Here is a 26,831-nt window from a genome sequence, read left to right as displayed (position 1 = left end):
ACTAATCTGTTAGGAAACATATGGATGTTATGTGGGCGTAGAGCATATATGTACATTTCCCCAAGATGGAGAGACAGATGCACTTTAGGCTTCATCCTCCCCTCATACTATGCAGTCAAAAATTTACCCAAAGCAAGGCTCCGTAACAAAAGGGAGGCGATAAATAATCCCATAGAAAAGTATACAGAAACTCAGATAGCTAGAAGCCTGTTTCCTCCAATGGGAACAGCTATGAATTACAGAGACTTACACATCCTAGCTAACTGGACGACTGCCATATTTAATCAGACAGTTCATGCATTAAAACTACTCACAACAGAAGTTTCTCAGATTAGAGAAGTAGCATTACAGAACAGCTATACCTTAGACACTATTTTAGCTTTAACCTTAGACAACATTTTAGCCTTAAAGGGTGGTGTTTGTGCATTAATTGGATCTCATTGCTGTGTGTACATATCAGACTATAAAGCAAACCTCACACATACCATAGAGCAGATAGAAACCATGGATGCTGATGCACCATTTTCAGACAGAATACCTACTTCTCCATGGGACTGGCTATGGTCCTGACTCCCTGATATTTCTGGTCTCAAAAGGGGTGATTTCTATTATAATGACCATAATTGTCTTAATTGTTTGCCTGTGATGCTGTATTCAGTGCATACCCAACCCTCATATCCATATTGAAACCTTGCTCTCAGCCCGAATACAAAGATGTCTTGTACGATGCCTAATAGGGAATCCTGAGCCATGCAGTGTTGGCACACCACCTGCACCAGCTCTGGGTGATATGGAGATTCAGAAGCTCATCGACAGCTGGCACACCACGTCGAATTATAGCTTTCTTCTCTCCATAATCCCTCTTCCCCTATTTCCAGCCCATACCAAGACATAACAGATTTCAGTAAGGGTCTAAAGCTTTACTGAGCTGCCCTAAACAAAAACAGAAAGGGTGAGATGTGGGAAATATGCGCTTGCCAGCAAGCCATTTCAGGGTTAAACACTAACTTCCCTTCTCCCTGACATTTGCCTGAATAAAAGCATCACTTGTGCTTAAGCCCCTCTGCCTAGGAGAGGATACCTGACTTCATGTATTTCTCTGGCCTATAATTAATCCTGTTAGCCTGAAAGAAGGGCTGGGTGTTCCCTAGTCAGAGGCAGGACAAAGTCAGGAGGTATAGATTTCAGCAGCCAATGATATGATCCGTGCACACCCCCTGAGCCAAAGCCAATGGTGTAATGACTCTTCTGTTGCTATGGGAAAGTAGCCAATCATGTAATGACACATCATCTGCCTTTGTATGAATGTACAATAAAAGGAAGAGGCTCGGGAGGTCAAACCCTCTTTTCCCTCTTTGCCTTCCCTCCTCCTGCCTGCGATGAAAGCTCTTCATTACTGCTACAAGATAATAGACAATGAAGGTAAGCCCCATAAGGGATTTATTCTTGGTAAAGCTAAATTAGATCCACAGACTAGACACACGATTCCAAGACTTAAATTTTGTTGGGTGGTGTTAGCAGCCCAAGCATGGCACACTCTGGCCCTCCCCTAGTGTGTACACTCACACTACTGCCGTGCCTTGCAGTTGCTGCCCCATGGCCCTCTCAACTGCACTAGATCTGAGAAATGAAGTGAAGTTCATGGAAGCGGAGAGGGGAAAAATGGGACAGAAAATGCTGACAGAGTAATCACAGCAGCTGATTTAGTATTTCCACCACCCTCCCAGTGTATCTGTGGGAAATAATTGTCAGCCACTCTGAATCAAATGTAAAGTGAACTTCAACGGTACAGTGGTGCGGGAGGATGGAGGTGTTTGGGGGAACACTACAGCTAGAAACGGTTGTGATGGAGGCTGTTTCCTGTCCCACCAGTGCTGTCTACACTGCGCTGTATTTCTACTTTACATGTACCAGTGCAATGTCTGCATGGGTATCTGATAACAATCAGCACTGCAGCACCTGTATTTATTTAGATACATAATAGTGAGAATTAGGGATGTGCATTCGTTTCATATGTTTCCTATACAAGCATGTAATATGAAATGTATGAAACATATGAAACGAATGCACATCCCAAGTGAGAATGACTAAATAGGAAAAGTTTCTATAAACTTAATTTTCATTTTGTCTATTAAAAAAAACAAAAACAAAAAAACAAGAAAAGCAAGGGCACTGAACAACAATTTTGGTTTTAAATGTCACATCTGCTGTTCTCAGACATTTTCTAATATATCTGAGAATGATGTGAAAGTTACAGCCAAGTCTCAGACATTATTATGGACTTCTAAGAAAGAAAACGAAAGAAAAATTCAAGATTTTTCCAACAGTCATAGATACATCTTGCAGTGAGACAAAAATCAGTCTCACTATAGGTACAACTAATAACCGGGTAGCCCAGAAACCCCTAGTTCTATCCCACCCCGCCCATCTGGGCCAGACACCCAATGTTACATGCACACACAAAGAAAACATGAGACATAACTGGGATGCAAATGGCCGCAGATGTTTATTAGAGTACCCTAACGGGGGGTGGGGGGGGGGGATCTAATTTAGGTGCCAAGTCCTACAACTACTGCCTAATCTCAACCACAAGGCAGGTGTCAACATCTCCGTTTCATTCTTCCCAAGCGGAAACGGGAGGGGGGGTAGTCTTGTTCACCGTGAACCCCCGACTGGTGGCGGAGCACCGTCACCGGAGAGGTCCAGGCCGGCCGCCACGTAGCAGGCCCCGCTGGAGCCCCTCACAAACGTGCCTGGCCATTGATTCATCAAGGCCCCATTCTGGGCCTGACCTTCGTCATCCATGGCCAGGCGCCAAGTGGTGGCCCCAAAGCCACTCTCTTCCTTACCAACACTTCCTCCGCTTTGTTTTACAGTAGTCTTTCCAGGATTCAGTCGCTGCCACAGGGATCCTGTCCTGTGTGCGCTAAGAAGTACCATTCTGCCCACACGGGACAGGCTCCCCCTATACCAAATGGCTGCAGCTTTTGCATTAAACTAGCATATACCCTCTGCCAGACCTGCAGAAACAAGTCATTTCCCATATTTGACAAATGCAATCGCCTAGAGCATACAATTCTGCACAATGCGCATCAACCCGCACATGCCTCAGATGATAACCACCTAAGCGTTGAGTGGCCTTGCCTATCTGCCAATTGGATTTGGTGCCGTATCTTCCCTTCCCATCCAGTGCCCAACATTTTCAGCCAGGCTGTAATTTCGGACCAGCAGATTTGAGGACGACCATGAAAAGAGAATGTGGCTCAAGTCATCCCTGATCACGTTCCTCAGCGGGAGGCCAACACCGCTTCCCATATTATGGCCAACAGAGTGTATAACTAAAGAAACCATGCAGAACTGAGGGGGTTCTCACTCCCTGCGAGCCCTCGGACAGACGTCCTGACTGCTATCACCGGAGTGGTTCCGGGCAGGACGCTCCAACGAAAGCCCCCACCAGAATCCTTCTCCAACATGACTAGCTATCGATCCATCAAGGTCCAGTCCCCTGGACTGACATTCATCATTAGTGGCCAAACACAGAGAGGTGGGTGTGGGAAACAGACAGCACCAGAGGAGGTTCTTATGCGGGATGAGAGAGTGCCGAACCATCCACTCTGAAGCCCGGCCTTCGTCAAGGTTTTCTGGAAGATGCGGGATGACAGTGTTTCGAACAGCAGTCAAAAAAGCAAACAATGTTAGGAATTATTAGGAAGGGAATGGTTAATAAAATGGAAAATGTCATAATGCCTCTATATCGCTCCATGGTGAGACCACACCTTGAATACTGTGTACAATTCTGGTTGCCGCATCTCAAAAAAAAGATATAGTTGTGATGGAGAAGGTACAGAGAAGGGCAACGAAAATGATAAAGGGGATGGAACAGCTACCCTATGAGGAAAGGCTGAAGAGGTTAGGGCTGTTCAGCTTGGAGAAGAGACGGCTGAGTGGGGATATGATAGATTTAAGATCATGAGAGGTCTTGAAAGAGTAGATGTGACTCAGTTATTTACATTTTCGAACAATAGAAGGACTAGGGGGCATTCCATGAAGTTAGCAAGTAGCACATTTAAGACTAATCGGAGAAAATTCTTTTTCACTCAACGCACATTAAAGCTCTAGAATTTGTTGCCAGAGGATGTGGTTAGTGCAGTTAGTGTAGCTGGGTTCAAAAAAGGTTTGGATAAGTTCTTAGAGGAGAAGTCCATTAACAGCTATTAATCAAGTTTACTTAGGGAATAGCCACTGTTACTAATTGCATCAGTAGCATGGGATCTTCTTAGTGTTTGGATAATTGCCAGGTTCTTGTGGCCTGGTTTGGCCTCTGTTGGAAACAGGGTGCTGGGCTTGATGGACCCTTGGTCTGACCCAGCATGGCAATTTCTTATGTTCTTATCCACCTTCGTTAAGGTTTGATGGAAAAATGAACACACCACTCCCTTCTGGACATAAGGTCAACTACAGCATCATGGCCACCCCTCTTTGGGCATGAGGTCATGCAATGGGTCATGGCCGCGGCTGGACATTTTCATACCTTTAATATTTGTATCCATGGGGCAAGGCTGATAGGTGTTGATTTTTCAGATTCCTTCCGCCCAGAGGGATTTCTCTGATTCTCTTCCCCCAAGTGGGATTGAGGGTCTCGCTTCCCATGAGCCCCCCTACAGGCATTGTGATCTTCACCAAAAGGGTCCTGGGCAATCCGCCATGCAGTAGGCCCCACCAGATCCCCTCCCAGTTGATCTGTCAAGGCCCAATCCCCGGACCTGACATTAGTGCTTATAACCCAAATGCCAAGGGGGTGGCCCCAAAGCTGCTCGACAATGTCTATTGATGACCATACCACGTGCCCCTCGATCAGTCCAGGACTGTCTCAAATCTAGGCACGACATGCCATTTGAGACGCTGACATCCTCTCGCAGCAAGCCTCCAAAGAATGCAAGTGTGAAGGCAACCCTGAAATGCGTAGTCTCAAACTCATCTGCTGCTACCACAGGCAAGATGTGCTAAGCAGCAACAGGAGGTCATGGGTCAGAGGTCTCCATGTGTCATGCCGAGGTAGGCACTCCCTGGCACCCCCTTGATGGTGAGATACTGCTGTGAGTGTGACCCATTCCAGCTTTGAGAAGCATGCCAGAGCAGCCAGGTGCCAAAAAGCACCAGCCATTATCAATCAGGAATGCCTTCATCCTGTTGCGGTTGTGAATGGGTACATCCCATGTGGATGGAGCAAATGATCCTTAAAGCATCTCATGCGCTTTCCAGGTCCACGGAGCCATAGATGTACAGGGACCCACTCTCCGCCCAAACGGAATTTCCCTGATTTCCCCACCTCATCGGGGTTGATGGTCTTGCTCTCCAAAAGCCCCCCTACAGGTGTCGTGACAGACTTCACCAGAAAGGTTCTGGGAAGGCCGTCCCGCAGCAGGCCCTCCAGAACCTCTCAGAGACCTGTCCGGCCATCAATCCGTCAAGGCCCAATCCCCAGGCCTAACATTATCTCTGATTCTCTCCATCCAAGCAGGATTGAGGGGCTCGCTCACCAGGAGCCCCCATACAGGATTCACTCCACCCAAGCGGGATTTCTCCGATTCTCTCCACCCAAGCGGGATTGAGTGTTTCACTCCCCGCGAGCCCCCATACGGGCATTGTGACCGCCTTTACCAGATGGGTCCTGGGGAGGCCGCCTGATGAGCAGCATGAGGCCGGCACTGCACCCCATGTCTTTGCCACCAAGGTGTATGATAACAAGGTCCAGCGGTGTAAGACAGGCTCTCTCAGACTGCAGAATGGGCCAGAGTTGGTGCCAACGCATATCCCTCTCTCCCTGCCAATTGATGGTCAAGCCTCGTCCGGCCAACCCCCAGATTGGGCCCAAATTTCCCCTGCGGCCCTTCTATGCACACAGATGATGGAAGAGTGGCCCACGATCCATGCTGAACGATGATGGAGACAGCTGCAAGCGAAAGGAACTTGTCATGGGACGCACCCAGCCAGTTGCAAGTGCCAGGGAGCCATCATCCTGACTGCCTGACACAAATGCCCAGGACCTCCATCGGCCCATCTGTTGCAAGGCAGCCTGTGGCAAGCTGACATTTGAGACTGCAGCCCAAGTGCCGAAAGGTGGCTCCCCTAGGCCTCTCTCTTCCTTTCTGGCACCTTTTCTGATCCCTTCTATTGCCTCCCGTGGTGGCCAGCCAATCAGCTCCACTTGTGGTGCCAGCTTCCTGCGCAAGGGCCCGCCCACCAACCAGTGGTTCAGTCAAAACATGGTGGAGCAAACTCCACTGAAGCCAACACCTCAAGCAATGTCCCCCCTTCAGAGCATAGATTAAGGCCACCGCTGCTGTCTGTTCTGGAGAGTCACACCAAACACCAAAGTCCCTGAGGTGTCCGGTCCACAAGGCTAAATCTTCTCCAATTGGCCTGCCCTTCCGAGAATGGCAGTGGTTGTGAACCCGACCCACCATAGACTGGATTAAGCAGCACAGAGAATCCTGCCATTAAGAACGACTCGCACAGCAGAGGCCAGACTGTCACGAGAGACCCTCACATGCCCAAGTGAGGCCTCCTGCTGTTTCTGCCAATGATGATGGCAGCGAGGGGAGCGCCAAGGAGTCCTGCATCTGCCGCTGCCGGCGGCAGCATGAGGAGCCTTGAAGCAGTCACAATGCAGGGACCGGTTTGCCGGTTCCCTGCCACGGCTGTCGCTGCCGGTAAGTGCGGCTGGTCTAGGAGATCGGCCACTGCCGATCGCAACAGTGCGCCGGCAACAACCGAGACATAGACTCAACATCTGCCCTTACCATGAGGGCACCCTGGTCCAACAGGATCCTAATGGATCCCATGCAGTATCAACGCACGTATTCTGTACCGAGAAGTGCTCTGATGTAACATGCCCATCAACGGAAGCCTCCACAGGGTGAGTTAGGCCATGTACCGGCCCATATTTTCTAGGTTCCTTTTCTTTTAGGCCTATACTGCGCTGAAGGGGCATTGGCCGCCCCGACTGACTATGGTTGACCTGTGCGGGGTACACTTAGGGAAGAAGAACCCAAATTATGGCTACAAATGCAAGCTTCCCCATTAGGAGTCGCAACTCAGGAAAGGATCTAGGTGTCATCATTGAAAATACGTTGAAATCTTCTGCTCAGTGTGCAGCAATAGCCAAGAAACCAAACAGAATGCTAGGGATTAAGAAAGAAATGGAGACTAAAACAGAATATCATAATGTGTCTGTATCACTTGTTGGTTTGTGGCATGTTGTGAACTCTTGGTCGAAGTGGCGATGACTCCTCCCACAGGGAGGGGCCCCATGGGGAACCACAATGTTTGGCTAGACTCTTAGTAAGCAGACACTGAGGAAAGAAAGCTTTATTATACTGCTGTTGATGAGTCTGAATCTTGCCCAAGGAATGGACAGTGCTGTAGTTCAGCGATATCACAGTACAGCCCAGACAGTCTCTGTAGTTGATGGTCTCACCCAGATGCAGCAAAGGCCCGGTAGTGTTCCGCAATGCGGGATAGGCCATGAACCTGAAGGGTGGAATGAGGAGAGCTGGAGCGTATGATACTCACAGAGTCACAGTGCTGATATCTTCCTTCAGTAGTTGAATGAAGAGAGGGACCCGTGGTCCGAGGTGCAGGATACCCTGAGCAGGATAGGCCCTCGAGGAGCGAGTACCTAGGAGCGCCGAGGGTTCCTATAAGAAAATAGACAGGACCCCCGAGGGGCGAGTGTCCTTAAGGTTAGGCAGATTAACCCCGGAGGGCGAGTAGAAGCGAGAGGCCCCCGAGGAGCGGGTACCCAGAGCTTCTGTAGGAGCGAGATACCCCGGAGGGTAGTGAAGATTCCAAGCATCAGCTTAGAAGCGGTCAGAGTAGCAAAACTGAAGGCCTTGCTAACTCGTTGAATTGTAGCAGAGCGGAGGTTTAAATACCCGGAGGTACTGACGTCATGCGGTGGGGCTGCCCCGGAGGTTCCCGCCTTGACATATTCAAAAACGTAGGCGGCGTGCACGCACGTGCCCTAGGAGGCCTCAGGAAGAAGCATGGCGGACGGGGATGCCCATGCTGGCTTGGAGACGCCGAGGGTTTCGGCAAACAGCAGCGGAGGTAGCCATCCTTCCAAGGGAGGAGGAAAAGGGTAAAAGAGAGGTGAGGCAGAGTGGTCGCAGCTGTCTGCGACCAACTGATGCAACATCACTCCATGGTGTGACTTCATCTTGAATATAGTATGACTTTCGGGTCACCACATCTCAAAAAAAGAAAAAAAAATATAGCACAATCAGAAAAGGTTTAGAGATGGGCAACCAAAATAAAGGGGATTAAACAATTCCCCTATGAGGAAAGATAAAGGACTCTTCAGTTTGGAAAAGAGAGGGCTGAGGGGAAATCTGACAGGCCTGTGGAAAATACATGGCTCAGGTATCTTCTCTTAAAGTCAGTTATCAGCTCTCTCAAGCTAACTTTGGTTCAAGCTCACAGGTGTGGTTTTCAATCCAAGATGTGTCTGGCACCTTCAAGAATATTCAGCCTCTAAGATGGAAAAGCACTGCACCCCTTGGGTCTCATTACCGCTCTCCTTCTAATCATGCCACTTGCTGACAGGGGGTTGGAACCATTATGCGCGGACTTGGGTTTTGCTTGCTCACTCTGCCTCTAACCTTGTTCAGTGCCCTTAGGCTTTAGAGTAACATACTTTATAAATGGCCTAGAATTTTCATCAGCAAATTACTTGCAATATAAAATGTTTTGAACAACTTCTGATCTCTCTCTCATCCTTAGAGCCTTCTTGTACAACGTTAACGGGTAGATTTTAAAAGGGCCACGCGTGCACCCATAAATGCGCGTATCTCGCCACGTGCAAAGATACGCGCTATTTTTATAAACTATACGCGTAGATTATAAAATACTCTTCACACACGTGTCTGCAGCTCTGCACACATATCTTACTCGCAGTTGGGGGAGAGAGAGAAAAAGAGAGCCTCTTTATAAGGCTCAGTCTGATATAAATCAACTCCTTGTCATCACTTATAAGGTCAAATTCTTTAATTATGTTAGTTTTAAAATGCATACCTCTGAATGTGTCTGCAACGCAACCACCACCACCCCCCCTAAACCCCAACCCACCTCCTGAAAACTCACCCCGAATCAAAGTGCCCCCTTACAATGGTCCATAGAGAGAGTATCAGACTGAGTCTGATAAAAAGAGTCTCTCTCTCGTTCTCTCTCACATACTGAGGAGCTGTAACATACTCCATCTACTTTTTCTGGGTGCACACACATCCCTTTGTGTAGTTCCCGTGCGGCCCACTTACGCGCATATGTGGCCATTTTTGCGTGCATAAGGCTTTTTAAAATCTACCTCTAACCGAACACACCAAATCCTCGTCTGTGCCCAGCTGCCAGATCAACTCAGTAAAAGCAGCGCAAGGTATGAGGGGATCCCATATATTTAAAAGACGAGATGGGAGCTGGGAACTGCTTCTAGTGTGACCCCTAGTGATGCCCTAAAGAACTGCAATGGAAACAGCTCAGAGGGCATGGCATTGTCTCGTCGGTCACAGTTGTACTTCACTGACACATAGGAGGGGATGCTGAAGCAAGAGACCATATAACGATGACTCTCAGAAGAAAGCAGCAGGTAAAGAACAACGAGAAATTCTGAAAGGTAAGATGCTAGTACAGAGGAATAAATCTCGCAGAGGATCTGGAGAAATTGGTTAAAGGTCTGGCTGAGTCAAGCCCCGGAGAGTTCTGAAGGATAGAATGGTTTGATCTTCTGGGCTATGTCATTTACTATGGCAAACGTTTTTCAATGGGAAGTAGGTTCAGGAACTAGGGGGCATGATATGAAGGTCTAAGGGAGTAGAGAGTCAGGACTAACGTCAGAAAATATTTTTTCATGGAAAGGGTGGTGAATTTTGGAATGCCTTCCCCGTGGAGGTGGTGGAGATAAAATACAGCCCCGAAATTCGAGGCAGCATGGGATAAACACAAAGGATTCCTGGGATAGTAATGAAGCGCAGGGGTAGCTTGCTTGGAGAGGCAGTTACAAACCTAAACAGAAGGTGAGGGTGTACCTGCACAGAGCAGCAGTTACAACCCTGAAAAATCTTGCTGGGCAGATTGGATGGGCCATGCTCGTCTTTCTCTGCCATCATTTACCTCGTTAGAGGATAGGGTACAGCGGAAATGAGCCCCGTACAGGAAATCAATCTCCCTAAATAGGCACCTGGATTGCTTTTCTGGAGGGTGGAAAGCAAGCTGGAAATCACGTTCCCAGCCCTCAGACTGAGCTGGGACTCCCTGCTTGAAGTTGATACCAAGTGAACAGCAGAAATGAATGGAACCAAACATGTTGCAGGTTGAATTCATGGCTGTTGCTACTTGAAGAGAAACTTAAGGACACTCTGCCGCTGCCTCCTGTTCCAAGGATTGTTAATGTGTTCCTTTGTCGCGGTTATTAGTCATTAACTCGCTGCTGCTGAAATCTCTGTTTGAAACTCATATGCTGATCTACGTTGCTGAAAAGGAAATCTGTGATTTTTGTGGCTGAGCTCTGAATAAAGTTCCTGCTACCTGAGCCAGCCTGAAAGTTCCTCCCATCACTCTACCCCCTCTCCAATTCATCTCCCAGCCTGGCACACACAGGGACAGAGAGCCTAGCCATTGCTCCAGGGCACACGGGGTCACTGAATATTCACTAGAGCAGCTGCTGATGGGTGTCTCCGATTTCCCACCTCTCGCTCCAGGTGATAAAAGTGTGCCGAGACACATTTCTCCAGCTCAGACATGCAGTCAGGACTCCTGAGTAATACAAAACCAGGCCCAGGATTAGTGAGAGCAGCAGTCGCTCCCCCCCCCCCCCCCCCCTCCAAGGATAGGGAGAGCACCTTGCAGCCAGTGCTTTCTTAGTCATTACACACTCCATACACACAATGAGCAAAGGCTCCGTTTTTCCAGCAGAAAAGTATCAACTGGCCTTGCCCTGATACAACATGGGGAGAGATGCACCTCATCATTCTGCTGCATCATGTTCTTCCTATGTCTTCTCCAATTTAGGTCTGTCCTCTTGATTTTAAGCTTCTAACTTTGTCCTCCTCACAGACACAACAAAATCAAAGCTCTAAATACGCAAAAAAAAAAAAAAAAAAAGGATACTGTAGAAACACAAACTTTGCAGAACTCTAAATACCAAACTCACACTGTACAATACTGCACTGCACACAGATTTCACAACACCATGTGCAGAATAGAATGCACACTGAGGCACACACCCTGCACATCACGGCATATTGAACACACAGGTACAATGCACAACACAATACCATATGCCGAACACACTGAACATGAACAACACAAACGTACACAGACATCACAGCACATGCCAAACACATGCAGACTGCATAATACCACATGCTAAACTCACACTGTACAACACTGCACCATGCACACACAGCACAATACCACATGCCAATCACACATATAGCACAACATACACTATGACACACATACTGCACAACTCTGCATGCTAAATACACTGCACGCCACATGTTAAACATACACTTGTACAAAACACAGTGACACACTTAGTATACCACACATGTGCCAAATACACATACTGCATACTAAACACACACTGCAACACAGACACACACTGCACAATACCACATGCCAAACACACACACTGCACATCACATACTGAACACATACACACCATAAATTGCACACTGCGGCACACACGTTGCACAGCACTTCATGTCAAACACTCACAGACTGCACAACACTGCATGCCGAATACACACCGCACAAAACTGTATAATATATTGCACAACACCGAATGAACACACACACATACTACAGAACACTGCAACACACTGCACAACACTGTGTGACAAACATATACACACCTACACTGCATGTTTAATGCAAATTGCACAACTACTATGGCACACACACACACTTCAAAATGCTGAAATGCACAACAGGGCACAACCCTATGTACTGAACACACATCTACATTGCACACCACCACATTCCACACACATACACTGCATAACACCGTGTTTAGATTGGTTTAGTCAGGATTTCGATTGGGAAATAGTACAGAGATGAGACAGATTTCAACAATGGATGATGTTTGGCTGCTCCTAAATTGGGGAGGATCCAGTTTTCTGGTAATTCTTATTCCATTAGCTGCTTTGGGTAGATTATGAGAAAGATATCAATTATTGGGACGTCAAGGATTGGCGGCAAGTTGGTTAAAATCCTTTTTAACTGATAGATTACAGAGAGTAGTAGTTGATAATAATTTTTCTAAACCCAAGCAATTAGGTTCAGGAATTCCAGAGTCTGTTCTCTTTAATATATCTCTCCACTCCCTATTTATTTATATTTATTTATTACACTTATAAACTACCACATTCCAAAGACTCAAAGCAATATAAAAAATTCAAAATAATACAATAATTTGACTTGGAGGAGTAGTCTAGTGGTAGAGCAGCGGGCTGTGTGACCCAGGGAAGCCAGAGGTCAAACCTCGGTGCCATGGGCAACTCACTTTCACCCTCCATTGCCTCAGGTACAAGCTTAGGGGGTCATTTGCTAAGCATTTTTCCTCAGTCACAGAATGGGAGAAAACCTATAGTAAATAGGGCCCCTTAGATTGTAAGCCCTCTGGGGACAGGGAAATACCTTCGGTACCTGAAAGGTGTAATATACATAAGATCCTCCATTTCCATTTTAAACTGATTTTCATCCATAAATTCCTGGATTTTTCAAAAAGTGATAATCAATTTAAACCGATTTTCACCCTAATTTTAGACTGATTAAAGAGCAGCTCTGGAGTTGGGGATTCAGTGTCTCAAGGACTCTAGCAACTGCTGCAAGCCAGTGTGGGTCAAAGCCCCTGCAGCATTTCAAGTCCCACCCCCACCAGTGAACACGCTCGCTCTCCAGTGTTGCTGATGTGGCACTGGAGAGCGAGTGCTTGCTTCCCCCCCTCCTTCAAAGCAGCCAAAGTACCTGCTGCTTGGTGCCGCCAACGCAGCATTTGAAGTGAGCACTTCACTTCCCGGCAGGCTCCCTGGCCCCGCACAAAAGCAGACCTACAGTACTGCGGAGCACGACAGCCTCAGTAAGCATACTGAGGAAGGACAGAGAAGTCTGCAGCCATCACTAGAAAGGAGGAATGCTGTTACAATGGGGGGGAGTGCAGAGAAGAGGGAGATTCTTAGGGGTATGGGGAGAGAAAGGGACATGCTAGGGGATAGAAATAGAGAGAGGGATGCTACTGAGTGGAAAAATCTGCTTAATATTGCTCTATTGTACTGGCTTCTGTGCACCAAAATAAACTCAGATATGTACCCCCCAAAAATAATAAGTCACATTTTTCCACTAATTTTCTTCAGTTTTTGTTTTAGACATAATAAACCCTGATAAATTCCTGGGAAAAATAAATAAATAAAAACAAAAAATGGAGGTCCCTAAATATATAATCAAATAAACACAATAATTTTACATGAACAATCTCATTAAAAAAAATAAAGAAAACAAATTAAAATTAAAGAACATAAATAAAATCAAGCGAAAACCTGAGTGAACAATAACGTTTTACATAACTTCCTGAATTGAGTCACAAAGCTCAGCTCCATGAGATTCAAGTTCCACATAGCAGGACCACAAAAGAAAGTTTTTGGGTTTTTTTTAATCTTATTTACTAATTTTAATTTACTGAGAACTTCTAATAGGAGTATATTGGCCAAATGTAATTGTCTCATTTACAATTACAAGGTTTAAAAAGAGAGATGAGAGAGTCTAGAACCATATCATGCAATATCTTAAAAATTAACAATTACAGGGGATGTCAACTTCCTTACCCCTTTCTGGGACTTGGAGGTTTCAAGGGGATATGAGCTGTGGGCAGTTTGGAGGACATCTATGCCCAATCTGTAGGACCTGGGACCTTTAAATTGCGGTGTTTAGCGGAGCAAGTGGGGACGCCAATTTCCTTACCTCTTCCTGGGACCCAGAGGCTTCAAGGGGATCTCAGCCCCAAGCAGTTTGAAGGATACCCGGGTCCAATCTATAGGACCCGGGACCTTTAAATTGCCGCATGCAGCGGTGCACCAAAGGGGTGTGCCCCTTATGCCATTTTTTTGGGCTAACATTATGGGGGAAAAAAGGAAAGACCTTGGCATTTGTATCTACTTCCACCTCTATCCATGAGCAATGGACTTGCATGTCCATACAGCTAATTCAGCAATGCAGGAATTAAGTACAGAATTAGTAGGGATTTCTCTATCTCGTGAAACGCGATCTCTTCCACCTAAATCCCATGGTTCATCAGGTATATTGCTGGCTGACCCCAGCATTTCTTTGAACACTTCCCTCAGTTCTCAGAGTGGTTTGGATCCTCAGGATGCTCAGAGGGATTTGAGGGTGATGGCTAACCCCGGTATTGTACAAACTATGAGAGCCAGAGATCTGGCTATAATAGGAATTGAGAATACAGTGTCTATGGTCGGTATAGACCATCCTATTCCAGATCCTGTTCAATTAAATTTGCCTAAGGAAGGGTCCCTATTAAGTATTCATGATGAGCTGGCAGAGATATCTCTTAGAAACATTTGGAGATTCATATCCAGAATTGACAACTCCTTATCAAATACTGTGAATCAACTTTGTCTTTATAGACTGGAAAAGAGATCTTCCAGAATAGAAACTAATATTAAACTGCAGGCTGGAGCTATTGCCAACCTGCAATCTACCTCTGTTGCAGGCATTAAGATTAACTTAATTATTCATCAGAAATGGGAGATTATAGAGAACAGATTACAGTTAAAAAATGTATGCCTATTGAATTTTCCTATAACTCATCTACTTTCAGGGGTCAAGTTATTTAAGAAATATGCAAATGAGGTTCTTCAATTTCCTGTTGATAAGAATTTTTTATTATCTAATGCTTACTATCTGCCTGTTAAGAAGAGGGTGTAACTAAGAAAGAAGGGTTTTTTGATGTTTTAGCACCTATATCTAGCCCTAATGTATCATATTTCCTTGAATCAGATGATATAAATACAAGAGCTACTTTTGTAGTAACATTTGTATTAGATTCGGATAAAGACATTTTCTTTCGTCACTACTTTAAATATAAGGACAGTCTGTTTTGTGGTCATAAGATCCAGATTTTTCTAGATGATTCTAAGGAAACTCAGTTAAGAAGGAAGCAATTTTTACAATTGAAACCCCATGTGTTAGCCTTAGGAGCATCATTTTACCTAAAGTTCCCCTGTAAGTGTTTTATTTGCTTCCAGGGTAATACGTTTATTTTTTTGGATCCAACACATGTAGAAACTTTCTTAATTGATAAGATTTAAATTTAATTTGAAGATGGGGTATGGGTAACTCCAGGTTGGATTTTTTTTTTTGTTTTAATTTTATATGCCTTTATAAACGTGTCCCCCATATAATGTGGGCTTGTTCATGAATATTTCTTTAGTATTATATAGGTGATAATTTGTGGATGATAATGATTTTCCTGATTTATATCATTTTATGTTATGTTATAAAACTTAATAAAGTGTTAAAAAAATTAACAATTACACATTAAACCACATATAAAATGAAAGAGGAAGCCAATGATGTGATTTCAACGCAGGAATTATATGAGCATAACATTTGAGGCCCAGCAGTAAATGAACTGTGGTATTCTGGACCAGCTGGAGACAGGACAACTGAACAGAAGGGAGCCTGACATATAAAATATTACAATAATCTCATTAAAATTAAAGCTGGAACAATGGACAGCAAATAATCAGCATTCAAGCAAAGGATGTAAATTTCATATACTCTGCGAATAGAAAAATGTTGAGATTACTTACCTGATAATCTCTCCTTTTCCTTAGACAAATGGACTCAGAACGAATGGGATAGTATCCGCGTGCTAGCAGTTGGAGACGGATCGGACGTCAGCACGGGGGTATATATATCCCCACAGGAAGCGTAGCAACTCAGTAATCTTCCTTGCAAAAGCTGTTATGGAAATGTGTACTGACGCTCAGTGAAAAGTAAAAACAGGATTCCCCTGACCGATTGATAGTAGCTGGAGACCGCCAGCATTCCCAACCGGAAGGCGTTGACACTGGTAGAGTGTACGTTCTTATGGAACAGAAGACATGGCTTACCTTGAATCGGTGAAACCCATGTACACAGGCAGCTGGGTGGGATGCTGAGTCCATCTGTCTACACTAAGGAAAAGGAGATTATCAGGTAAGTAATCTCAACATTTCCTGGCGTGTAGCCAGATGGACTCAGAACGAATGGGATGTACAAAAGCTTTACTCCCAGCCTGGGCGGGAGGCTGCCTAAGGACCATGTAGTACCGCCCTCACAAATGCTGAGTCCTCCCTGGCCTGGACATCCAGATGGTAAAATCTGGAGAAGGTATGGAAGGAGGACCATGTCGCCGCTTTACAGATTTCTGCAGGCGACAGCATCCTGGATTCAGCCCAGGATGCTGCTTGTGCTCTGGTAGAATGCGCCTTGACTTGTAGAGGTGGAGACTTCCCGGCTTCTACGTAAGCTGCTCTGATAACTTCTTTAATCCAGCGGGCGATGGTGGGCCGCGAGGCCGCTTCACCTTGCTTCTTCCCCGCTGTGCAGGATGAACAGATGGTCCGTCTTTCGTAGTTGTTGTGTCACTTCCAGATATCTGGGCAGTAATCTGCCAATGTCGAGATGGCGCAATAAACGCCCTTCTTCAGATTTCTTCAAACCTGCCGTGGTAGGCAAGGATATAGTCTGATTAAGGTGAAACTGTGAAACCACTTTAGGTAAAAAGGAGGGAACCGTGCGAAGATGGATAACCTCTGGAGTGATTCGCAGAAAGGGATCACGGCAGGACAGTGCTTGCAGCTCTGAGATGCGGCGTGCTGAACAGACAGCCAGCAAGAACACCATCTTCAAAGTGAGAGACCGGAGAGACAGGCCCCGAAGGGGTCTGAAGGTGGATCCCGCGAGGAAATCCAAAACAAGGTTGAGGTTCCACAAAGGCACAGGCCACTTCAGTGGCGGACGAATATGCTTGACTCCCTGCAGGAAGCGAGAAACATCTGGGTGCTTGGCAATGGTCTTGCCATCCCTCCTGGGACCATAGCAAGACAGCGCAGCCACCTGAACTTTGATGGAGCTGAGGGAGAGATCCTTCTGGAGTCCATCCTGCAGGAAATCCAACACAATAGGGATTGTGGTCACATGTGGATTGGTGCCATGAGTGTCACACCATGCTTCAAATACTCTCCAGATCCTTACATAGGTGAGGGATGTAGAAACCTTGCGAGCTCGGAGGAGTGTATTTATCACGGGCTCCGAGTAACCACTCTTCTTCAGTCTAGCCCTCTCAATGGCCAGACCATAAGAGAGAATTGAGCTGGATCCTCGTGGAGGATGGGACCTTGACGTAGAAGGTCCCGGAGAGGAGGCAGGGGAAGGGGTTCCCCTGCCAGTAGTCTTCTCATGTCCGCGTACCAGGGTCTTCTTGGCCAATCTGGTGCAACTAGAAGAACTAGGCCCCAGTGTTTCTGAATCTTGTGAATGATGGTGCCCAGCAGAGGCCACGGAGGAAAGGCGTATAACAGAGTCCCTGGAGGCCATGGAATCGATGCCCTGGTTCAGACATGTGAGAACGGGTCACGCTTGCGGCTGAAGTATCTGGGTACTTGAGCATTGGACTTGTCCGCCAGTAAATCCATGTCCGGAATCCCCCAGTGATCCACAATCATCTGGAAGGCCGTGGGTGACAGCTGCCACTCTCCCGGATTTAGACGTTCTCTGCTGAGGAAGTCTGCCGTGGTGTTGTCCTTCCCGGCAATGTGGACGGCGGAGATGTCTTGCAGATTCGCCTCTGCCCAAGCCATCAGTGAGGCGATCTCCAGAGATACTTGACGACTTCTGGTTCCGCCTTGACGGTTGATGTATGCCACCGTGGTGGTGTTGTCGGACATCACTCTGACTGCTCTGTTCTGCAGTCTGTGAGCAAATCGAAGGCTTGCCAATCGGACTGCCCGGGCCTCTAGCCGGTTGATGTTCCACGCTGACTCTTCTCTGTTCCACCGCCCTTATGCGGTGAGTTCCTCGCAGTGTGCTCCCCAGCCGCTCAGGCTGGCATCTAAGGTGAGCAAGGTCCACGTGGGTGAAGACATCTTCGACCCCCTGCTCATGTGGTTAGACTGCAACCACCACCGCAACTGGGTCCGCACTCTGGTTGGCAGATGAAGGTGCGTTGAATAGTTCCGTAGGCGGGGGCTCCAGCGAGAGAGCAGGGAGTGTTGTAGAGGTCTCATATGGGCCTTCGCCCAAGGTACCACTTCCAGGGTGGATGCCATGAGACCGAGAACCTGCAGATAATCCCAGGCTATGGGCCGACTGGCTCCCATCAAATACTGGATACGCTGCTGAAGTTTCAACTTTCTCTTGGAAGTGAGACTGACTGTGTCTGCCCGTGTGTCGAACTGTACTCCCAAGTATTCCAGTGACTGGGAAGGCTGTAGGCAGCTCTTGCTGAGGTTGATTACCCAGCCCAAGCTTTCCAGAAGGGCGATTACTCTGTCAGTTGTCCGAAGGCTCTCCTCTCGAGATTTCGTCCTGATCAGCCAGTCGTCTAGGTAGGGATGGACCAGAATTCCTTCCCGCCTGAGTGCCGCTGCTACCACTACGACCACCTTGGTGAATGTCCGTGGTGACGTGGCCAACCCTAAGGGCAGAGCCCGAAACTGGAAGTGGCGCCCTAGAACCTTGAAGCGTAGGTAGCGCTGATGATCCGGATGGATCGGGATATGCAGGTATGCCTCTAACAGGTCTAATGCCGTGAGGAATTCTCCTGGCTGTACTGCAGCCTTGACGGAGCGCAGAGTCTCCATGCGAAACCTTGGTACCCGTAAGTATCGATTGACTGACTTGAGGTCCAGCACAGGCCGAAAGGTGCCCCCTTTCTTGGGTACCATGAAATAAATGGAATAGTGTCCAGAATTCACTTCCCAGGCAGGTACTGGGATGATGGCTTTCAAGGACAGGAGCCTCGCCAGGGTAGCTTCCAATGCTGCCTTCTTGTGTATGGGACATGAAGATTCCACAAACTTGTCCGGAGGGAGATGATGAAAGTCCAGATAATATCCCTCCCGGATAATGGCGAGGACCCACTGGTCCGACGTGATCTCGACCCATCTGGGGTAGAAGAGGGTTAACCTGCCCCCTATGGCTCCGTCCCCCAGATGAATCGGAGGATTCTCATTGTGAGGCGCGGCCGGGACCCGAGCCCGGGCCTGCTCCCCTCTTGCACTGCTTGGTCCGAAAGGACTGATTCCTGGCCTGAGGAGTGGTGCCTGGCAGCGACCCCTGTAAGGAACAAAGCGCTGTTAACTCCTGCCCCTGGAGGGCCTTGGAAAGGCACGCTGGCCCCTTTTGAACCGATCTTCCGGCAGTCTAGGCACTGGAGAGGCACCCCATGTACTGGCCAGTTTATCAAGGTCGCTGCCAAATAGGAAAGAGCCCTTAAAGGGCAATCTGGTGAGGCGTGTCTTGGAAGGCGCATCAGCTGACCATTTCCGGATCCAGAGCTGCCTCCTGGCAGCTACGGAGGAAGAAATCCCCTTGGCTGTTGTCCGGACCAGGTCAGATGCAGCATCCATGAGGAACGAAAGAGCTGACTCCATGTCTGCCGCTGGAGCGTTGTTTCTAACCTGTGACAAACAGGCACGTGTCACCACTGTGCAGCAAGTTGCGATCCGCAAAGATAAAGCCGCCACCTCAAAGGTCTGTTTCAGAATAGCGTCCAGTCACCGGTCATGAGGCTCTCTGAGGGCCGTCCCCCCTTCAACTGGAATGGTAGTGCGCTTGATCACAGCGCTAATCAAGGCGTCCACCTGAGGGCACGCCAGCAGGTCCTGGATAGCCAGTGCCAATGGATACATGCTCGTCAGAGCCCGGCCCCCTTTGAAGGAAGCCGCTGGTGCCGCCCATTCTAAATCTATCAGTTGTGCCACTTGTAAGAATGGAAAATGGCGGGCTGTAGGACGAAGACCTTCCAACAGGGGGTTCTGCGCGGAGGGCACCGAAGCGCTGGGACCTGTAATGTCCAATTCTGCCAGACACTGAGACACCAGGTCGGAGAGATCCTCTTTAGGGAAGAACCGCCTCATGGTTCTATATGGCTCAATCCCTGGGGGAAGGTCCCCCTCGTCCGGGAGTTCGGACTCGTCCGGTGAGACCTCCTGGTCTGACTGATCCGGACTGTCCAGCGGCGGGGGGTCCCACTCGCGATAAGGGCGTGAGGGTCCAGGAATGGGATCCGCAGGAGCCGCCACTGCAGCAGCCGCAGCCACCGCAGGAACCACAGGCACAGCAGGAACCACAGGGCCTGGACGGGAAGCCGTTTGCATCTGTTCGAAGGCATGAATCCCCTTGAAGAGATCCACCCAGGAAATTGAAGCAGCCTCTAATCGCCGGGGTACAAGATCCCCCGGGATTCCAGATTGGTCGAGACTGCCCCCTAAATCCGGGGTAGCCGCTGGGGAACTGTCAACAAATCGTGGCTGAGACCAGTCCTGGCCTAAGGGTCCCACGGTCTCCTCACATTGGACAAATAGGGAGTCTGGCTCTTCACTGCGCGTGGCCCTAAGCTGGCATGCCGAGCAGAGGCCAAGGGCTTTAATGCCTGAAGCAGGCGGTGCCGTCGCTGAAGACGCTGCTGCGTTCTGGTCCATTGAAAAATACGCGCTGAATGCTTATTACAACAGGCGCGCAATAATAATAATATGCGGTAGCAATGGGCGCTTAATACAACAGGCGCACAATGATAATAATATGCGGCAGCAATGGGCGCTTAATACAACAGGTGCACAATAATAACAATATGCAGCAGCAATGGGCGCTTAATACAACAGGCGCACATTAATAATAACATGCAGCAGCAATATACGCAATATGTTCTTAGCAATAGGCGGCGAAGAAAACAGCCCAAATGTATGCAATATGCACACAGCAATATGCCGGTAGCGATACACGCCCTATGGCTCTCAATAGGCTTTCAACAATATGCAATTAGCAATATACGCGCAATAGCATTCAATAGGCTTTCAGTAATATGCGGTAGCAATACACGCCCAATAGCATTCAATAGGCTTTCAGCAATATGCGGCCAGCAATATACTCTCAATAGCATTCAGTTAGAGTTCAGCAATATGCGGTCAGCAATATACACTCAATGACAGTCAAATAGTCTTTCAGTAATATGCGGTAGCAATACACGCTCAATAGCATTCAATAGGCTTTCAGCAATATGCGGCCAGCAATATACTCTCAATAGCATTCAGTAGGAGTTCAGCAATATGCGGTCAGAAATATACGCTCAATGACAGTCAAATAGTCTTTCAGTAATATGCGGTAGCAATACACGCTCAATAGCTTTCCATAGGCTTTCAGCAATATGCGGTTAGCAATATACGCTCAATAGCATTCAATAGGCTTTCAGCAATATGCGGTAGCAATACATGCTCAATAGCTTTCAATAGGCTTTCAGCAATATGCGGTTAGCAGTATACGCTCAATAGCATTCGATATGCTCTCAGCAATAAGGCAATATACGCACAAGGAGGAATAAACCTGCGCCCATTACCGGCGCCCTACCTGAACGAGGCCCAGAAAATGGCACCCTCCTTGGCGTACCACGCCGCCGATCCTCTGTTCCTTCGGAGACTCGAAACAAGAGATGTACGCCTCACCTGAACCTCGGCGCTTCTCGGCTGGAACCCAGGCGGTCTCCGGCTGCGGGGAGAGTGGGCAACCACCTTCACCACCGCGTTTGAGGATATGCACCCGCAGCCCCGTCCACGCCGGGACCGAGGCGCCTCGTAAGCCTCACCCGAACCTTGTCCGGGGGCTGTGTCCCTGCCGCGGTTCGGCCGGACCGAGGACTTAACCTCCGGGGGGACCACGGGAATCGCCCAGGGCAGCTCAACTGGGGGAGTGACCTTTGGGTATCACCGCAGGAGCGCAGGGCTCGAAAGTGTTACGGAAAGTAGAATCTAGAAATATAAGAAAAGAGAAAAAATTAAAGTAGTCTTGGAAAGCACGCTCAACTAGCGTGCAGGCACTCCAAACTGCTTTGGAGACGGAAATTACTGAGTTGCTACGCTTCCTGTGGGGATATATATACCCCCGTGCTGACGTCAGATCCGTCTCCAACTGCTAGCACGCGGATACTATCCCATTCGTTCTGAGTCCATCTGGCTACACGCCAGGAAAGGAAATCTTTACCACATTAATAATTTGGGATCAGAATGACAAATTGGAATCAAAAGCAACATGTCTCTAGGCATAACCATGGCATCATCATCAATCACTTTAGGAACTTTAACAGTTAAATCTCTGTTTTAGATTAGTTGAGACTCAGTTTATTAAGACTCTACCACACTTTGTCTTTAACCCAGCAGTCAACTTTTTTCTATTTTTTTTTTTTTTATGATTTCTGCTCAACAGGCATGTAACCTGAACATCTGCATACATTATAAATTCCAGCCCAACTGATTTATTCGCATCACAAAGTGGTTTTAGGTAAATATTTAAAAGCAATTTAGGTTCAATAGATCTGACTTATTAAAACCCTTTGAATCTGACCAGAAAGATAAGATTATATGCAGAGTCACCAATACCTAAGGTTGCAAGGTGACATAACAAAATGACACGATCCATCGTGTCAAACGCTGAACTGAAATAAAGACAAACCAGTACAATATCAAGGCAACTGTTCAAATTTCTACATAATTTATCCAACAAACAAGTCAAGGTGGTCTATGTCTTATAATTAAGTTGAAATCCTGACTGGCCAGAGTCTAGAAGATTATAATCATTAAGAAAATGTCTCAATTGAATAATAACGGCTTTCTCAATAAGCTTTCCTAAATATGGAAGATTTTAAATTGAATAGGAGCTGTGGGAAGGGAAAAGGGCATGAAGGTGTATACATATGCAGATGATTTTCAGATTCTATCGCCTGGGAACATTCACAAAGCAAACAATTATATTTGGTGGCAAGAATTGCCGACTGGAAGTCTCTTAACAAAATAAAGTTTAAATAGTAAAAAACCTGAAGTTTTAGAGGGTTGGAGAAAGGATATTGTCTAAGGATTACTCAACGACCTCAGTAAATGACACCATATTCCCCCTTACTGGTGCAGGTGGAAGCAAAAACAGAATCAGAATTTAAGAAAGCCTGGGCTGAGCTCAGAGGAGTCTTCGCAGTGGGGAAGCGAGGGTAAGACATGAGCTCAAACGCAAGAGCCTGCAGTAGGTACAGGAGGCCAGGAGAATGAGCAAATGAAATGGGCCTGGGGGTCTTTATCATTGTGTTCCAGGTTTCTATATAACACATCCAAAGGTCAGCCCTTCCTCACCTCTCCACAGACTAAGGATCTCCCAAAGGACCCTACTGGAACAATACAATGCCAGAGCCACTGTCCCCAGAGGCAATGCTGTGATCATGCTCTGTGTCTAGGTGTGTAGCACTATGATTGCTCTGTATAGCATTACAGCCTGCTCCCCCCACATTACACTTACCTTCTGAACAGGTGCTTGCAGGGGCTGGGAAAAGGCAAAGAGCGGCTGCGCCAGGTTCAGGAAGCTGTTCCGGTAAGAGCTGAGCTGCCGATGCCCCCACACCACTTTGTAAAGCTCCAGGCACACCAGGCCGGCAACCGCTGAGGTCGTGGTGGCGATGGCAGGGATAATCCTACCGGCAATGAGCTTACTCTGCCAGGAAAGTCAGAAAATAGAACAGGAAAAGGAAAATAGAGAGAGAGGGAAAAAAAAAAGACCAGGAGAAAGTGCAGGTAATGAACAAGGGAAGGGATAGAGACCAAGATAAGAAGAGAGAGGTCAGAGATCAAGATCGAAGGGTGCAAAACGAAGGAGAGAAATCGAGTAGGAAGAGGAGTGTAGAGAAGAGCATTAGAGGAAGGCAAAGATAGGGAGAGAGAGAGAAATTGTGAGAAAAAAAAAAGGGAAACAAAGAGAATGAAATTAATTTATTAAACCGAGAAAATACAATGAGCTGAGGACATTAGGCATCTGAAGATACCAGATGATTTTTTTTGCTTCAGATTAGGTGGTTGCCTGAAGGCCAATACCGATAGAAACAAAAATTAGCAAAAAGCAAACTTCTAACAGAAAATCAAAAAGAAGAAAATGAAAATCTCTCTACAATGCACCACACTGCAAGCAATGCCAGCACATATCACAGGAGATGGGAAAGATACTTAGCATAAAGGGATCCTACTCATGTTCCACCTCTAATGCAGTGTATATCATTCAACACAGAAAATGTGAAGACGCAGGCTACACTGGTGAGACAGGCCAGACATTAAAGGCAAGAATCAATTCACACTGACACAAGATGAAACACCACAGGGAAGATCAGACTGACACCTCTGTGGGGGGGCACTTTTCAGAACCTGACCACTGCATCAATGTCCTTATGGTCAGGATAATTAAAGGAAAATTTAAAACAATCCAGGAACATAAGACTTTTGAAATTAAAATGATCAGACACTTTAGAACTGACAAGAAAGGACTCAACAAAGACCTAAGGTTTCTTATCACATTATGAGCCAGAAAATTACACTGCCTGTCACATTCTGATCACCCAAACTCACTTCACCCCAGTCCCCGTTACCATATTATTGGAATGCCTTTTATGATTCATTTATATTTCCTGGTAAATGTCATTGTTTGCTCATTCTATATTAACCCAAGGAAGAGATATCAGCTCTTGAAAGCTAATCAAGAAATGTATTAAGTCACTATATATATATATTTTTTTTTTTTGCAAAGAAGTAGGGTATAATATATATATATATATATATATTTATTTATTTTATTTATTTATTTGTTTGTTTTTCTATACCGACATTTGATATGGAATATCACATCGGTTTATATGGAAACTCATTGGATAATATGACAACGGTGTCTTATTATTTTACATTGAAACAAAATACATTATTTAACAATTTGGAACTTTTGTATGATAAAACAGCGAAATAAAGTAACTTAATTAAACAGTTTGGAACTTTAGTTTGAGTCGTACAGAGGGCATGCAAGGTGGAATAGCGGTGCCGTTTTCTTCTTGATGGGGCAGTTAATATGTAATTGGCAGTTTATACACCTGAAAAAGGACTGGGTGGATAAGGCAGAAGAGGGGAAAGGGATGGAGGAGATGAAGAAAGGAATGTGTTTAACCAGGATTGTGGGGTGGGGGTTTACATGGTAACTCGTTGGATAATATGATCATATATCACAGGGGATGAAGTTAACTCGCTGGCTGGAAGGCTTTCTGGAAAAGCCATGTTTTTAGGATCTTCTTGAATGTCTAGGTTGAGGGCTCAGTTCTGCGTTGGGTGCATAGTTTATTCCACAGTGAGGGGCCAGCTGTTGAGATGGCGCATTCTCTGGTTGTGGTGAGGTGGACCAGTTTGGTGGAAGGAATTGTTAGCAGTCCAGTGTTTTTGGATCGGAGGATTCTTTGCAAGTAGTGTGGGTGGAGGGTGTCCTTTAGCCAGTCTATCTTTTCATTGTTGATGGTCTTATGTGTGAGGGTTAGGGCTTTATATTGTATTCGGTAGGTTATGGGGAGCCAGTGGAGGTCTTTAAGGATGGGAGTGATGTGGGCGGAGCGTTTGCTGTTTGTGAGAGACCTGGCTGCTGCATTTTATAGTAGTTGCAGAGGTTTGAGGGTGGTCCCAGCGACCACCCTCAAACCTCTGCAACTACTATAAAAGGAGAAGGGAGTTGCAATAGTCTAGCCTGGAGAATATACATACACACATATAATACATATAGCATAGTAACATACATATAGTAACCAATCCATGTATAAGCTGAATCACCTCTTTAAAATTCCAAAAACCTGAAAAATGCAACACCTATGCATAAGCAAGGATGCTGAATTCTCCAACCCCCACTAAAATAAAAAAAATGTTCCAAGGTCGGGAACCAACCTGGCCCCCCTTAACCTTTCCGTGGAGGTCCTAGTCAATAAAAGAAGTAGGAGCGTTTCCCACTTGCCTCCTACCCCTCTTAAGCCCCTTTCAACATAGTGCTGATCGGCCCTGAGACCAGTGACAAGACAATGTCAAAACGGCGTCGGTCTCGGAGCCAGCCGTGCCATTTTGTTGTTCAGCTGTATGTGTGAATGGCCATAAAACAAAATGGCACTGGCTGGCCCTGAAACTGGTGCCATTTTGACATCACTATGGCACTCTCCTCTGTTGGAGGTACAGAAGTTTTTATTCCACCCTTCTGGCTTCTTGCTTGATTTTTCCTCTTTTTGGTTGAACTAATATTTTTTTTCCACTTGTGGCTGATAACCCATGGTACCTGGGAGTCAGCGTACCAAACTTTTGGAAGAGGGAAGTTTTTCATCCAGAAAGGATACAGAGGTGTTACAAATTCTAGTTAAAGCAAGGGATCCCAGAAAAGTGCACTATTAGGAGATAAAAAGAAGATACAAGAACTTTGTTGCTATTGAGGGAAGTTTTATATAAGAGCGTAAGAAGTGCCCACCAGGCACTGCCTAAGGAGTTAACGGAATGAAGAATGAGAGTGAAGAACCCTTCTGGTGCTGTCTGAGGAGTTAAAGGATGTCTAAAGGGTTTCTTGGAAGATATTAAATCTGGGACTACTAAGTTCTGATTAAATATTGGGACTTTATACATTTTAACCACTTTCAGTGGGAAGATTAAAGAATTAAATTAGGAGGTAAAGGAGGACTGAACTAA

At 46.6% G+C, this 26,831-nt stretch overlaps 1 protein-coding gene across 1 annotated transcript in view; it reads right to left on the bottom strand.

Moving 5' to 3' along the window:
- The window catches only part of UBA7 (ubiquitin like modifier activating enzyme 7), a 426,723-nt gene that overhangs the window by 144,493 nt on the left and 255,399 nt on the right, over positions 1-26,831 (bottom strand). The window contains exon 22 of the mRNA XM_029599673.1: positions 23,614-23,805. Coding sequence (XP_029455533.1) covers positions 23,614-23,805 — 192 coding nt within the window. The remainder of the gene's footprint in view (positions 1-23,613; positions 23,806-26,831) is intronic.

This window comes from Rhinatrema bivittatum, chromosome 4 (genome assembly GCF_901001135.1).
Source record: "Rhinatrema bivittatum chromosome 4, aRhiBiv1.1, whole genome shotgun sequence".
In the NCBI taxonomy this organism is placed as follows: domain Eukaryota; kingdom Metazoa; phylum Chordata; class Amphibia; order Gymnophiona; family Rhinatrematidae; genus Rhinatrema; species Rhinatrema bivittatum.
Note: the sequence above shows the minus strand (reverse complement) of the source record. Positions and strands in the feature narration are given on the sequence as shown.